Source organism: Canis lupus, chromosome 1, assembly GCF_011100685.1.
Source record: "Canis lupus familiaris isolate Mischka breed German Shepherd chromosome 1, alternate assembly UU_Cfam_GSD_1.0, whole genome shotgun sequence".
In the NCBI taxonomy this organism is placed as follows: Eukaryota; Metazoa; Chordata; class Mammalia; order Carnivora; family Canidae; genus Canis; species Canis lupus.
Window position 1 is genome coordinate 120339103 of NC_049222.1, and position 17031 is coordinate 120356133.

The window sequence follows — 17031 nt, forward strand, 5'->3', positions numbered from 1 at the left end:
TCAGATTCAGTCACTCTCTCTAAAGACTGTTGTATCTCTTTTGACATGGAATAAATGAATGCGATTCTTTTGCATTCAACTGTCTTGCTGCCTCAGAATTAGAGAGAATATTTTATTATACTGGGAAATACATTACGGTTACTTAAGAATAGTTACAATGAACAATTTTTAAAACATACACAATACATTAAAACACGTTGCTGCACGTGAAAAATACTTTGCCATTAAATGACAGCAGCACACATGGCTGTCACACACTGTAAGACAAACAACGGCTCCCTGTGTGGCCTTTGGTCAGGCAAGAGGAATTCCCATCTCACACTTGATAAATGTCACTATGAAGATTTTATACAGTACCACAGAAAGGTGCTATGTACCCACTGATTTCCTTGCGGGACCAAGGCAATACATTGTAAGACATTTTATAAGAGCCATCTTACACTTTAAAATCTAAATCATCTCTGTAAAGGACAACTGATCTAGACATTTGTGCTCCAGATAAATCCATCTTTTAATGTAAAATAAACAGAATAAAAGTTAAGGTGGTCAGAGAGGCTGCACAGATTATTCAACTTCAATTGACCACAGCATATTTACATTATGGCTAAGAAGCTGCTTCAACTTTATTGTTCACGTGTGCACATTTTGAACTCATTCTGTGATATAAAACACTAAACAACGACTATCTTGAACGAGCAGAAAGCAAAGCTTACCTTCACTGCTGGCAGCATGTCCAAGGAGTCCAGTGTGAAGAGCACTAATGCTTGCATCAGCATCATAAATTGATTAAATTGCCATGTCAGACTAAAGAGAAAAGTTGATATGAAAATGGCAAGAAGTGTCAGCCTCTGTAAAAAGAAAACCTTTGTATAATTTCCACGTCTCTAGTAATAAAGAGCCCTGCAGACAAGTTCTCTCAAGAGCAGCCAATATCTCTATAAACCAAATAGAAAAACCATAAACTGTTGCTCTGAAAACCCTTGCATTTGTTATTTAAGCTCTAAATATCCTAAAGTGACACTGGGCATATAAATATTCACATAAGGTATGTGTACTCCACAGTATTATGGAAGCGATAATGCACCAAATCACATCTCAAGGGCAATGGCTTAAGGATTCTGACAGTTCTGCAGAAATTGTGTGTGGGTTTGCTGCAACTATTTGAGGGCACATTATGTAGAGTACATTTTTAACATCAAAAATGAAAACATTTTCTTTGCAAAGTAGGAAAGGGCTCAGAAAGGGAAAACTTAATTTAACTCAAGTTAAAAAGTCGGTCACGGAATAAGAACTATTCACATGCGCTGAGACACCATGCACATCACATTTTCTGAAGCTTCCTCAACAAAACTGGAGAATTAAAAAATATACGAAGTATCATAAAAACTTACTTCAGAAAGAGGCTGTAAGTTTGGTCGCAGGAAATATGTAATTGCTGCTATCTGAATTGCAAAGAATGGTAGAGCCCAATTCTCCCTCAGTGGGATGGTAAACTCAACTCTTGTAGTATCTATTCTGCACAGAGAAAACACAAATGGCCAAAGGAGTAATTTTTGCTACCATTACCTGAAAAGATTTCCTAAGATGAAAGATACAGGACATTAAATATGCTTAGATTCCGGTTATCAGTTCTCAACAATAAGGATTTCTCCTTACCGTTATCATTCCTGTAACATCAAATTGCACTGAGAAAATTTAAGGAAACTGTTCACAGGTACACGGCTAGCTAAGGAGTAGGACTGGGCTCCAAGCCATGGTAGGGTGACTCCAAGACCCAGGAATATGCACTTATTCCTAGCTGCCTCGAGCTTTTTTTTTTCAAGTTCATTAGTGCAAACTGGCAGCCTGTCACGTTCTCCCTCTCTCTAGTTCTTTGGTGCTTAAATCTGAATATTAAATTTGTCACTGGGAATAATTTGTAAAAGCTTCTTGTCCGTTTGGAATGTGAACCAACAAGATGGTCAAGCAGAGCTAAGTTTTCACCTTTGTCCACAGTACCAAGAAGCATCCCCACACAGATGAGGTATTCAATAGATGTCTTCTACTTCCTCCTAATAGAACAACAAATTTGGCTTTCATGTACTCTTAGCAATAATAATATACAAAAATGTTAAGAGGCAGCATAATGGTGTTTTCATACTCTGATTTCTGACTGAGACTTAGCTGGGTGAGTGTGTGTGTGTGAACGTATGTATATAAAACTTAACTTTTTAAGCTTTAATTTCATCATCATTCTGGAGTGCCTGGGTGGCTCGGTCAGTTGCACATCTGTCTTTGGCTCAGGGTCCTGGGATGGAGCCCTGCACTGGGCTCCTGGCTCAGCAGAGAGTCTGCTTTTCCCCCTGCCCTCCTGCTGTTCACACTCTCTCTCTCAAATAAATAAATAAAATATTCTATTAAAAATTAGTCATCTCTACAGTGGTTATAATATCTATCCTATAGGATTGTTAAAAGAATATATAAAAAAAACATTTTGGATTGGGGCAGCCCCGGTGGCTCAGCAGTTTAGCGCCACCTTCAACCCAGGGCGTGGTTCTGGGGACCCAGGATCGAGTGCCGTGTTGGGCTCCCTGCATGGAGCCTGCTTCTCCCTCTGCCTGTGTTTGTGCCTCTCTCTCTCTCTGTCTCATGAATAAATAAATAAAATCTTTGAAAAACCAAAACCAAAAACAAACAAACAAAAAAAACCCCAAAAATCATTTTGGAAAGTGGTTAGCAGTAAGCACTCAATTAGGTCATAATAAAAAGTAGTTTGCTTAGGATTATAAAATAAAATCAATTTAGAACTTAGTGTTGAATGTTTAGAACTTAGTGCTACTCAATGTTGTGTTGCTCCTGTATGTGGGTCAATAATTCAACGTATCCTATGTTTAAAAAAACACAAACCACTATTTTGGGCCACCTGGGTGGCTCAGTCTGTTAAATGTTTGCCTTTGGCTCAGGTCATGATCCCAGGTTCTGGCCCCATGTTGAGCTCCCAGCTCAGCAGGGAGCCTGCTTCTCTTTCTCCCTCTGCTCCTCTCCCCTCCCAGGCTCTCACTCTCTCAAATAAATCAATAGAATCTTTTAAAAAATGCTATTTTATGCTCTAGTATTTAGAATCATAGATATCACCTAAGTAATAGAAGAACTTCCTTGCATTTGTATAGTGCTTTATGCTTTGTTAACTACGAGCCCCACACAACCCTATCAAGATTGATAGTAAAGATACCATGTGGAGCTAGGTGGCCGGAGACATAATGATCACATGTCAAATTGGTAACAGGAATGGAATTATTACGATGATTGTCTTGACTTGTAATTCAATGTTCTGTTCCTCGGCTGGAAATAAATATACAAGTAGGACTATCTACATTGCTAAATAAGACAAATAAACACGGCTGGGGAAACCAGAGAGAGAACACTCTCATACAGACAAATGTGGCGGAACCACTTCCTCAGAACTGGAAATAAAGCATCTTCACTGTAACTTACATCTTAGAAAGGGAAGGGGGAATACGGATTCCAACTCACCTATTTGTGACATACCAGAAAGCCGCTAGGAGCCCTGACAGCCACGTACCACTGAGGAGCCAGCTGGTGACGTAAAGGGCTGTGACATAGATCGCCTGCAGTCCAAACAAGGTGTAAATATAAAAATAAACTGGCTCTAAATATTTCTGTAAAAAGGAACAATAAAAAAAACATTTGTTATGGAACCCTTAATTACCTTTTCATTGTCACTTAAAAAGTATGACAGTGGAGGGGCGCCTGGCTGGCTCAGTTGCTAAGATCACGTGACTCAATCTCAGGGTCGAGAGTTCAAGCCCCATCTTGTGTGTGGAGTCTACTTTAAAAAACTTTTTAAAAATAGGACAGTGGAAATTTAATATTTAGGAACTGGGTGTTAATTACCAGCAATAAGCCTACATCAGTCCTTTCTATGCAAAAGTGTGCTAGCAGGCTTTCTTCCTACTATGAGAGTAGAAGAGGGAAGGAAGCTCTTGAAGACTCTGGCTTCATTCTTTAGACAAGGTTTACATTTAACTTTGTCCAGTACTGGCTTATTTACATGAAGTGGTCATTGTGATTTGCTAATTTCCAATTTTTTAATTTCAAAGATAAGGGAGGCATGATTACACGTTTCTAAATGAAAATACCTATCAGCCTCTAGACTGCACACACGTATCATTGGCCCGGAGGCATCTACACACAAAAAAAATCTTATAAAAACATAAATAAAAAACAAAGTTCACAACACATCTGGAGAAAATTAGGATTTTGTTGCTTTTCTACCAAGCCAGTTCAAGACCAGAATAACATACGTGAAGGTTTCAACTTTATAATAGCAGATTTTGACTTTCATGTGATATTAACAATTCAGTGTCACAGAATACAACATACCTGTATGGGCAGAACTCTATATAAAATACTGAGAAAAACTTCTTGGTAAATATTCATTCGCTGAAGAAGGTTAATTGTCCTCATAGACTCAGTTTTGTTATCATATATTAAGCCATGAAAACCTAAGGTTGAAAGGTTGATATTTGAAAAATCAGGAAAAAACAATTATAAATTACTCGTTCATTTAAAACTATTAACAGATTCTTTAGTGTGTGCCAGAGAATGTGCTATGCACTGGGGATAGAATGGTGAGCAAAAAACATGGTTCCACCCTCAAGGAGCTTACTGTATACTAGATGGACATTTACATGTTTATACAAACATAAGTGAATTGTAGCTTGAGTATGTACGATATAAAAAACACCCATGTGCTCTTCTACAGAAATTTAGGTCAAGAGGATTTTATATCCCCACTCTGCCCTCTTGCCATGAGACCTATAACTATCCCTTTTGGGGCTATAAGTAGCCTATGGGTTTGGCCATTTGACTTGTCTGACCAATGGCACGTGAGAGGATGTGACATCTTTTACCAAAACATAATGCCTGTTTCCACCCTTCAGTGTGGCCTTTTCCCTCTGTCAGGACAACAGCAGGTTCCAAATAGGGGCTGGATAATAAAAGCAAGAAATAAACCTGTTTTTATAGAATTCCGTTGCTACACTGAGGTCATGTGCCTCTGTAACCAAGCTAAACTAATTAGTAGAAGGTTTGAAGAGACAGTTCATAGAAGAAAATATACGTACAGTCCTTATACATATGAAAAGATACTCAACTTCGCTCCTACTGGAAGTGCAAATTAAAACTACATTGATACCATTTCTCACCTCTCAGCTTGGAAAGGAAATTAAGAAATCTGACAACATCCTCTTTTTTATAGTCCTTATGAAATTAACAGATTTAGGTAATGATCACCAATGGTGCTAACCCATCAGGTGAAAGGCTAATTGAGAACTTATTAATGGATCAGTCTCAACCCTAAAAGAGATAGTACACATCATGTGCCCCCAGTGTGGAAGTGTACATCACCATGCAGGAAGGACTCTTGCTAAAACAGAACCTAGACCTGAGCAAGCCTCTAGATCTAATTACCAATTAATAGGAGATGCAGGCAACAGAGAATCATGAAATGACACCATGGTGCTCCAGCAATATCCAGAAAGTAAAAAACTGTCAGACAAATAAATCTGTGTTTTCAACAAAAAATTACAAGAAAAAATATGGAAAGAAATCTATAGATTAAAAGAAACAGCAAGGGGGGCCTGGCTGGCTCGGTTGACAGAACATGCAACTCTTGATTTTGAAGGTGTGAGTTCGAGCCTCATGGGGGTGTGTGTAGAGATTTAAAAATAAAACCTTGAAACAAAGAAAGAGAGAGAGAGAGAAAGAAAGAAAAGAATAAAGGGGGAAAGCAAGCAAACAATTGCATTGTGTGGACTTTATCTGGATCTCAAAAACATTTTTATATATAAAAACTATATTAAAACAAGTTTGACTCGTTGCTCTCAGTAGTTATGTTCCATAAAGTTGAAGTGAACACTGAATTAGCAATACTGAGCCCTGTAGGAAATACAGGGTTTTGTTCTTATGCACCTCTGGTCATGCATTTTCATCAACTGATCGACACAAGACCTTGAGTTACATGTTTCTGTTTAAAGGCACCTTCTTTAATACGTATTAGTGATTCATTAGCGCCGAACACATGGCCAACAGCACTCTAACTCGTGCCTGAACAAAGCTTATCTAACACATGTGTTTTCTCTGAATGCCCTCTTCACAGCCTGCGTGCACTTGGGAACTCCAGACAGCACTTTAGCGCTATGCTGGGAGCCATCTGAAGCTGCCAGGATCACCAACCAAAAGCACAAAAATGTACAAACCATGGCCCTAGGTAGACTGGGAAAAGGACACTGTAGAATGAGAGTTCAAACGAGACGGCAGTGCATCACCTTGTCCCACCTCAGCTGGGAACATGCAAGTCAGGTGCCTACCAGTTTCGCTGCTCTGCACAAGCCTGGCTGGGAATGACCACAAGAGCACCGCAAACACGGGTTCTGGGGTTATAAGCAGATTTTAGCGAGTAAGTGAATTTGCAAATATGGACTTCGTGAATAATGAGGATCAGCTGTCTGGGGAAAGAAAATCAACATCTATCCTGTCTTTGTTGTATAAATCGTTCCTCAGGGTCATCACACAATTGAGGAGAAAAAGGTTTCTTAAATAACAGAGTTCCAGCTGACAAATACAAGAGGGAGGCAGAAGGTCACTTTTGTAACTACTGATATAAGGGACAGAGGCAATAAGCATCAACGGCTGCTAAGACCATTAAGTGACAGGCTGAGGGGTAATTAACCTTATTACGGGGGAGCCTGGCTATCTACACAGGAACCAACTGATTAATACTTCTGGTGCAAAAAGAAAGATAACCAACATTTCATGTCTCCCACTGTGATAGAATTAGAAGTGCAAAACATCACCCATGACGGATTCTTGCCAAAAACGTATCCGAATCCAAGCAAAACCTAGCAAATGTCTCTGTCATGTGTGCTCGTGTGGAGCACAGCAAGCACACAGGAAGTAGGAGAGATCCTTTCTGGGGCTTCTATCAGCAGACTCAAGGTAAAGGTGACGTATGGGCTCTAAACCACTCACAAGCAGTGAAAATGGGAAAGTGGCAACTGCCAAATAAAGGACCGGATGGGGACACCGAGGACAACTGTAATTTTTGTTTGACCAAAGTGCCTCCTGTTTTTAGACAATACTCTTTTCCCTTGCGAAGACCTCTTCCAAACGACCGTGAAAAAAATCAGCAGCAAAACCAAGAAATTGCCAACAGATGAGTTTGGGGATGGAGTTGCCTGGAGGGGAGTTACGGGAGGTCTTGGAGAACTTCTTCCAGAGCAAAACGTTGGTTATGTTAGCAGGAAACACTACACGAATTTAAAGACAAAGTACACAAGTTCTATAAAGCATTTGAGATGCTTTAGTGCACAAGTAGGCTTGGCGGAAATAACTGAGAAGGACGAAGCAGGTCCCTGCAAAGCTCTTTGCTGTAATTACCTTGCATGAGCGTTGGAGCCTGCAGCATTTGCTTGTAGTAGGAGTAATACAGTCCACATTCTGTTCTGAATGAGATTTCTCGCTCCACTTCCTGAAATAAAGTTAGGTCTACTGGGTTTACATGACCTCGTTTTGTGTTTTGTTTTGTTTTTTGTTTTTTTAAAACATCTATTGTCACAGCAGAAACAGGATCCAGAACTACAACTTCAAAGGAAAAAAAAAAAAAAACCAAAAACCTCTCAAAACATAGTCTTACGAAATCTTGGCCATCCAAAACAATAGGAGGCTGGTCATCGCTGGATGGGATTTATAGGAGTTTATATTATGTGATTCTCTCTACTTATGTGGATGTTTAAGATTTTTCCATAACAAACCGTTTTACAAAATGGAGACAACTAGTTCCATTTACGCTGATGTTTCACAGTTAGCGATCTTCTTTTATTTCACACAAATTAAAACTTAAAAAATGCCACCAGTCTTATGTAATACTAGTGAGAATCAAAATAGGGACAGTATAAAAAAAACTTCCAAATGAAAAGAACTATAATTGCATTAGACACCTACCTGAAAGCTAATGGTATTATATAAGATTAATAATTTGGTTTATTCTAAGACTGTAAGGTATTCTTAGTGAAATGGGGCAGACCTTTTACATGTGAATTTTATATTGACAAGGGTCATCTCGCAGAAAGGTGCTCCTGTAGGCAAATGGATACAAGAAATATTAAACTACTTTTAAGTAAGTATTCAATTTTAGAAGAACTGAAAATTTAAAGTGACAGCCACTAGTCAATTTGGTTGTTAAGACGCTTTTATGAAATTTAAAAGTTAAATCATTAACTAAATCTGGAGGCAATTGGTGGTGAGGATGGGGAAGACATTCTGGAATAATCATATTAATATTCTTAGATACTGTATTTCATATACTTACAAAACAGTATAAATGAATGAAAATGATCATTTCTGTCATTACAGATTCTTTTACACCAGTGTTCAAAAAGCCAGGCTCTAGAATCTGGCACGCACTGTCTAATGTGTATTTCCATCTCTGTTTTTCCTACCATAGCAGATCCCGCTTCCATAAACCCAACCTTACTGGGGGAAGATGATAAAACACGAAACACAGTATGTTCTAGGGGATACGCTTCTTTTAACATACCTTTGTTATTTTTCCTACCTCCAACTATTTTTCAAACTGTAATAAACATTTCATGAAAAGAACCACTCATGCTATTTACCTTCAGGCCTGAAATTATTTCATGTATTGCTTCTACTGTTTAAATATTTCTCCTTTCCTTTAAAAAAAAAAGTACTGTGAGTTGACTCATGAATGAAGCACTGAAGAAGTACTCGGTTATTTGAGTATAAATACCCAATTATTGACCTTGAGAAACAAACTTCTGTTTTATCATTGTTAACTCTTTTTTTTTTTTTTTTTTTTTTTAAAACCCGGAGGGAGGAGCAGAGTAGCAAACCTTACATAATGAGCTGCCTTCCATGGGGAGCAGGCTTATCTTGGGGAAATCAAACATGGAAGAAAGGCCCAGCCAGGTTCTGAGGTTTACTTTCATTAGCACGCTTGCTAATAAAAAGAACAACATACAGCAACAGGGCTCTTTTAGCTTTTGCATTTGCTACTGTTTTGTGCTGTATCTTTCACAGTGGTAAAGGCAATTCTTAACAGTCATGTTAATCCATTCATCTTTAATTTTTGAGAAAAACTGCTCTAATGCTTTTCATAACATAAAACTAAACTGGTATCACTTGCTTCTACAATGTTCCCACTCCTACTTGGTCAAGTAGCCACAGAGGCTGTGAATAGACGTTAACTGAGCAAATGTTAGCTTTTGTTCATGCAAATAAGGAAAAAAAAAAACCCATTAAGTCTAATTACATTCCTTTTCTTCTCTCCAGCTGCCTTAAAGTGTTCAAAGTATGGCCGTCTTCAATGGAATATTCTAATGTCAAACCCGTATCCCCAAATCAAACTAGAGAGCCAGATCAATCATTCACATGAAGGGGGGCTTCATATCCAACACAGTTCTAAGGATAAAAGAAGACTGACCTCATAAAGATGGGGAATAAAAGGTACAAAGGTAGAAAGCTTTGGTGCTCCACCCCTCTCTTTAATATACCCAGAATGTGTAAAGAACAGAGGGGGTCCTAATTAGTAAAAAAGCATTCAAACATGATTAATTGGTAATCTTGGCACCAGCTGTATGGAACCAAATGCTATACTTTATTAGACAGACACTTGCAAGTTTTACATCTGCTTCATGCTAAGAGAACATCTGCTTTACTCATTCAAACACTTTTCCAGTTTTACAGCAATTTATACTTTGCCTGGTGGATTGTGCCAGTGAAAATGTACACCAATAGAAGTTACCCTCTAAAGAATGCAAAATGAACAAATACTTCATATTTTAATTTGCATCGGTTCCACAGGGAAAGCAATGTTGGGAGAATGAAAACATCTCTTCTGAAGATAATGACAGAAAGAAATAGATGAAAGCATTGTGTCTTTACGGAACTGTACAGCTAAAAAGTAAGTAGTTATATTTAAGTAGTAGTTTATATAGTGCATTAACAGAAGTACTAAAAGGAAAAAGCGTTATAAAAAAAATGACTGCTCACAATTAATAATTTGCATCCCCTAGAAACACACAAAACATAACAACCCCTTGTAGACAAATGACATCAAAACCGCCAAAGGAAACCTCTCATTACCTTTTTTTTAAATCTCATGTAAGTAACTTCTGTTTACAAAAGCTTCACCCAAAATAACTAGGCTGCTGGTGGCGGGGAAGCCATGGAAAGATTAACTTTATACATGTAATCCGTCTCAGAATTAGGTAACAAATCATCTCACCAAGGAACAGTGGCTCACGATAAGACAGCTGTTCTTGAAGCTTTGTACTGGGAATCATGCCCTTAGCAAACACATTTATGGCGCGTACGTGTTTTATGGTCTGGTTAGATTCCTGTCCATCTGTTGGAATGGAATGATTCTTGCCCTAGAGTTGATTAATGCCTTGATGGGTGAGAGCTGCCAAGCAGCGTGTGGGAGGTTAGACGGCTGCTGAAGAGACCGTGCACCCACTGGGCTCGCGCAGAAGCCACCACCAGTCCTGGTACCACCACAGTCCCCGCTTCACGGGTTCACCCTCTTTATTCTAAAGAGTCTCTGCTTACTTAGCAAGAGCATTCAGTGAGAAGATATGCAGTCTGTGATACCAAGCAAATGTGACAATAACAGTGAAAATACTACCGTAAATTGTACAAGATTGGTAAAAACTGAGTGACAGGAGTGCTTTTTTAGCCAAATGAGAATGATCTTTCCTTATCACTCAACATCTATTTGCTGGGGAATCAAAGGTGTGAAACTTCGGTCTTTGATCCCAAGAGGTTTATGTTTCAATGAGAAGGAATAATGCATTTTTTAAAAAGGAAAATGACAATTCAAGGAAAGAACAACAAACCATAACAAACCATAACCTTCCTTCTATCAATTAGAAGGAAGGAAGAGCCTTTTGCCTGAACTATTAACCCAGCCCCAGTGGATTCTGTGCTTCTCATTGGTCTGTTTCCTCTATCTTCCCATTCATTCATTCATTCATTCATGCAACAGATAGATAATGACCAAAAAGTGACAAGCATTCTCCTGCTAGGAGACCCAGCAGGGAACAAAAGCAACACAAATCTCTGTCTTCACAGAATTTATAATGTAGAAGCGAGGGATGAATTTGCTTGTTTAGCAGACAGCAGAATATGAGAAGGCAGAGAAGGGGGTGGCGAGGGACGGGTGGTGCTGTGATCTTGCAGGTGAGGGGGTAAGGCCAGATCAACGCAGGGACAACTGAACAGAGATCTGAGGAGGCGAGGCAGTGAGCCACCTGCAGAAGAGCCTGCTCACCAGACAGGGCAGCCAACATACACCCTGGAGAACCACGAGGAAGGCAGTGTGGTCCGAGCTGGAGGGAGCAAGGAGGGTCAGGGCGCCCGAGCGCTGGGTAGTCTGAGAGGTGACGTGGGCTCAGACACCGGGCGCTGGCAGGTGACAAGGACTGCAGGCTTGTACTCTGAGCTAGGTGTGTGTGCAGGAGTGGAGAGGGGAGGTCAGAGTGTGGCTTCAGACACGCAGAGGCGAGCTGTGAAGTATCCGAAGCAGGAGGGAGCTGCCGCAATAAGCCAGGTGGGGACTAAGGATGTGAGAGGCCATCACGTTCTAGATACCGTGACCTGAGGTTATAAGGTGGGCCTTGGGGACCAGGACAGTGCGAGGGCAGAAAACCCGAGCCACTGGAGGATGAAGTGCAAGTCACAGAGATGGAGCCACACGGAGGAGCACCAGAGGGCAGGGCCGGCCGGTCAGGTGCCTGGGGTGGGGGGTGTTAAGTCCGAAGTGCCCACCGGCCACCCGAACTCAGGCGGCCGAGGAGGCGGCGGGTATGCAAGTCTGGAGTTCAGGGGAGCGGCCGGGCAGGGGAGAGACATCTGGGTGCCATCAGCACAGAGACGGTATTTAAAGATTGCTCTCAACGCAGACAGAAGAACAGAGCCAAGTCCTGGGTCCTCTGCCAACGAGAAGTCAGAAGGCTGAGGAGGAGCCTGCAAAGGAGCCAAAGAATCAGCTGCGGAGGTAGGAGTGAATCCAGAACACGTGTCCCGGGGGCTGGGAAAGCCGCGGAGCCCGAGGAAGACGAGGACCGGGCAAGGACCACTAAATCCAGCAACCTGGAGGGCATCGTGACATTAGCCAGAACTTTGTGCCAAAGCCTGACCGGGGTGGGCTCAAGACAGGGCGCGGGAAGGGCGGACAGAGGCTCCCGGCCCACAAACTCTAGGCATCTGCATGGGAAGGGGAGAACAACGGGACAGTGGCTGAAAGGGAGAGTGGGGCTCCAACAGCCCCCCCCCCCACACCTGCCACGGGAGAAGGCAATACAGACCCAACTGCTGGAGTGATGTAATTTGGGAGAAGGCAGGGGAGAGGGTCCACACCCACGGGGGCCAAGTCGGCACACGTCCACGCAGACGGGGGGTGGGTGCACGAGGAAGGTCTCTTCAGCTTGCTTCCCCTCCTCCTTCGACAGGACTCAGGAGCCGCTACCTCCTAATATGGCACGTTGGCATTGGGGATGTTTGAAGCTGAAGGGATTCGAGAAGTGGCAGGTGCAGGAAGGACCCTCTGACCTCTCCCCTGAAGCAGGTCCTAAGACTCTTGTGAAAGCTGTACTCCCCACACCAGGAGGAAAAGACCATCCTTATCTCCGGGGATGGAGGGGCAGGACAGGAGTCTGAACAAACAGGCCTTGCTAAGCTCGCCCCGCTGGACCACCCCCAGCTCATACCTTTTGGTCCTATTATATTATCCATGTCTTCCTAAGCTTGGTCAAATCTAGTATAAAAATGCGCGGGTTTAACCATTTCTGCAGGTCTCCATTTCCTTCTGAAGGTTCTAGTGTCACGTAGAACTAGTATTACATTTGTCTACTTCTCTCTTAATCTGTCTTTTGTCAGCTCAACGAACAGGACCCCACCAGAGGACCTAGGAGGGCAGCGGGTTCCCCTCTACAGTGAAACAGGGAAGCAGGGAAAGGTTCCCCTCTACAGTGAAACAGGGAAGCAACGCACAGCTGGCATTCAACGCTGGGGACGGTCTGGCGGGGAGAAAAGAGGGAAGAAAGGGTTAATCACCCCGGGAGAGCTGGGGGGTAAACAGACAAAGGAAGTGGACTGGGACTGCCAGGGAGCACTTTTTAAAAAGCACATTTGAGGTCTTCCTTCCCTATTAGTTTCACTTTGACACATTTTAAAAATAAAATATTTAGGGGTCTGTGTATTTAATTTTGGATTCAGTCTCTGCTACTTTCTGAGTTTTCCTACTACTTGTAATAATTTTTATCAGATTATTCTTACGGTTTCCAGGTATGTAACGACGTGATCTGCAAATAATGTGACCTCCTCCTTTCCAATTGTTCTTTTTACTTCTCATGTTTACGTTGCCGGTACCTCCAAAGCCATGTTAAACAGCGCTAACAGGCAGCTTTGGTTTGGGATATGCTTCTAATGCCATGATGCCAACGACTTACTTAAAATGAAAAACGTAGTTTCTCAGTTCCTGAACACATTTAGCTAATGGCTAGAGCATGAATATAGCACGACGAACTTTTCATCCTCATAGAAAGTTCTACTAGATAGCACTGTTCTAGTGTTTCCCTAATGGGTAAGGTCTTAGCATTTGGTCTGAAATGTATGCATACTATATTTAAGAAAAGGATGTATCTATTTTTTTTTTTTAAGTTTTACTGAGACAGAATTCACATACTATACAATTCACCCATTTAAAGTATACGTCATTGGCTTTTACTATATTCAGAAAGTTATGCGTGCATCACTAGAATCAATTTTAGACTACTCCCCCTAAAAAGGAACACCACACCTCTGAGTTGTCACCCTGGAAATCCCTCATGCTTTCTAGCCCTGGGCAATCACTAATCTACTTTCTATCTCTTTAGATTGACTATCGCAGGCGTTTCGTATTAATGAAATGATACAATACGTGGTCCTTTGTACCTGTTTCTTTCCCTTAGCATGTTTTCAAGGCTCCTCTAACGTAGCACGTATCATTAATTCTCTGCAAAACTGCCAAATAATAGTCCATTCTATGAATATGCCACATTTTACTCATCCATTCAGCCATTATTTGACATTAGGGTTGTTTCCCCTTTTTGGCTATTATGAAAAAAGCTGTTATGAATATTCATGTGCAAGTTTTTGTGTGGGTGTTTTCTCATTTTCCTTGCGTATTTCCTTAGGAGTAGAATTGCTAAGATCATACGATAACCATGTTTCGCTGTCTGAGGGCCTGCTAGACCATTCCCCAAAGTGTTTGCACCATTCTACATTCCCATCAGCAGTGTAGAAGGGTTCCAATTTCTCCACACCCTTGTCAACACTTGTTATTACATTTCTTTTTATTACAGCCTTGCCAGTGGATGTGAAGTGTTATTTCATCGTGGTTTTGATTAGAATTTCCCTGACAGGCTAAAGATGCTGAGCATCTTTTCATAGGCTTTTTGCCCATCTGTAGTTCATCTCTGGAAAAATATCTATCCAAGTCCTTTGTTCATTAAAAAAAAAATTAAGCTGTATTATTATTATTGAGTTATGGTTCTTTGTAGATTCTAGATTCAAATCCCTTACATGGCATATGATTTATAAATATTTTCTCCCATTCTAAGTGATGTCTTTTCATTTTCTTGATTGTATGCTTCAGAGCACAAAACTTTCTTTTTGAGGAAGTCCAATTTAACTATTTTTCTTTAATCATTTGTGCTTTTGGTGTTGTATCTAGGATAGCTTAGCCTAACCCAAAGCCATAATGATTTATTCATGTTTTCTTCTAGAAGCTTCAGTTACATTTAGGTCTCTGATCCACTTTGAGTTAATCTGTGTGTGTATACATGAGAAAAGGATCCAATTTCCTTCTTTTGCTCATGAATATCCAGTTATCCCCAGATCCTTTGTTGCAGACTATTCTTTCTTCATTTGTCTTGGTATCTTTGTTGAAAAATCAACTGAACATAAATGTAAGGGTTTATTTCTGGACTCTCAATTCTACTTCATCTATCCTCATGCCAGTACTCACTGTCTTGATTACTGTATCCTTATAGTGAGTTTTGAAATCAGGAAGTGTGAGTCTTCCAACTTTGTTCTTCTTTTTCAAAACTGCGTTGGCTATTCTGGGTCCTTTCAGTTTCCATATTAATTTTAAGGTCAGCTTGTCAATTTCTGCAAAAACATCCCTGGGATTTTGAGAGGGATCACGCTGAATCTGAACACCAACTTGCCATCTTAATACTGTCTTCTAATTCATGAACATGGTTTAAGTTTTGACTTCTTTTGCTCAAAGTATCCTATGCTTTTGTTGCTACCATAAATGACTCTATTTTAATTTCATTTTTGGTTTGCTCGTTGCTACTATATACAAATATAGTAATTAGTTTTTGTATATTGATCTTGTATCCTGAAGTCTTGACAAACCCATTTATTAGTTCTAATAGTTTTTTTTAGTGGATTCTATATAGAAGATCATGTTATCCAGAGACAGTTTTACACTTCTTCCTCGCCAATTTGGAGCCTTCTGTTTCATTTTCTTGCCTAATTACCCTGACTAGGACCTCTAGTAGAATGTTGAATAGAAGTGGCTAGAACAGACATCCTTGTCTTGTTCCTAATCTGAGGGGGAAAGCTTTCAATTTATCACCATTAAATATGATGTTAGCTGTGGGATTCGGGACAGATGCCCTTTAGGAGGCTCAAGTTCTCTACTTCTAGTCTGTTGAGTGCTTTTTATTGTGAAGAGTTGCTGAATTCGGCCAACTGTTTTTTGTTGTTTTTTTTTTTTTAAAGATTTTATTTACTCATGAGAGATACAGAGAGAAAGGCAGAGGGAGAAGCAGGCTCCACGCAGGGAGCCTGACGTGGGACTCGATCCTGTGACTCCAGGATCACACCCTGGGCCGAAGGCAGGCGCCAAACCACCGAGCCACCCAGGGATCCCCCTGCCAACTGCTTTTTCTGTGTCTTCTGAGATAATTACATGGTTTTTGTCTTTTATTCCAGTGATGTAATGGGCTTATCTGGTCTATTCTTAATTTTAAGTTACATATGTTACAAGGAAATGATGTGAGAGTTTTTTTCAAATACCTTTTTTTGCATCTTCTGAAGTACTGACATAGCAAACAAGTATATCACTAGATTTCCCAACAACTTCCTTTAGTTTCCTGGCATAAAAATGACTTTTTCATGGTACATTATACTTTTGATATGCAACTAGATTCTCTTTATTAGTATTAACTAGAATTTTTGGTTCAATATATATGTATGTGGGATTAGTCTCTGAGCTTTGTTTTTTTTTTATATATTATCTAGATTATATGCAATTGATTCTCATTATTCAGATTTCTGGTTTGCAAATCTGCTTACTAGCTAAAATTTGTAACAACAAAATTGACAAAATTAATACTTGCTGTGCTTTTGCGGCCATGTGCGGAGCAGCGAAAATTTCCGTCCCTAATGTGCACAGTTCCCAGCTGTGCTCTGCCTCTTGTTCCAGCACTCACACAGAAATGATCAGAAGGGGACTACAGTAAGGGGCAGTGCAACACACCGAGGGAAGCCCCAGCTCTGGGACCAGATGGATGGGGTCTGAATTCAACTCTGATGCCTCTTAGTGGCGTAGTCTTAGGCAAGTCACTTAACAATCCTGAACCTCATTTTGTAAAACAAAGAAAATAGAAACTACCAGGAAGAGTTTTTAGAATTTAAGATCTATGTGATACACACACACACACACACAACCGTACTACCCCAGGAGTAATGGTTCAGTATTCTCTAATTCAGTGTTCTCAGTGGCTTGTAGAATAGAACTGCTGAGAATTAAGGAAAATTGACTGTAGTTACATTCTGATCCTTAGTTTTGGTATGTTATACCTGATTATAAAAATAATTTGGAAGTTTTCTTTTTGGTGTTCTAGAATGGCTGAATTAGAACTGGAATATTTTGGCTAAGAGTTTGGTAAAATT

At 40.5% G+C, this 17031-nt stretch overlaps 1 protein-coding gene across 7 annotated transcripts in view; it reads right to left on the minus strand.

Annotated features, from left to right (window-relative positions):
• The window catches only part of DPY19L3 (dpy-19 like C-mannosyltransferase 3), a 69754-nt gene that overhangs the window by 37437 nt on the left and 15286 nt on the right, over positions 1-17031 (minus strand). For 5 of the 7 annotated variants that reach the window (XM_038529511.1, XM_038529509.1, XM_038529506.1 and 2 more), the window contains 5 exons: positions 7441-7531; positions 4384-4505; positions 3514-3659; positions 1392-1515; positions 714-848 (listed from right to left, as the gene is read on the minus strand). In XM_038529511.1, the coding sequence (XP_038385439.1) occupies positions 714-848; positions 1392-1515; positions 3514-3659; positions 4384-4505; positions 7441-7531 (618 nt within the window). Of the gene's footprint in view, positions 1-713; positions 849-1391; positions 1516-3513; positions 3660-4383; positions 4506-7440; positions 7532-17031 lie in introns of those variants that run through there. The other 2 variants (XM_038529508.1, XM_038529510.1) reach the window with 2 other exon arrangements.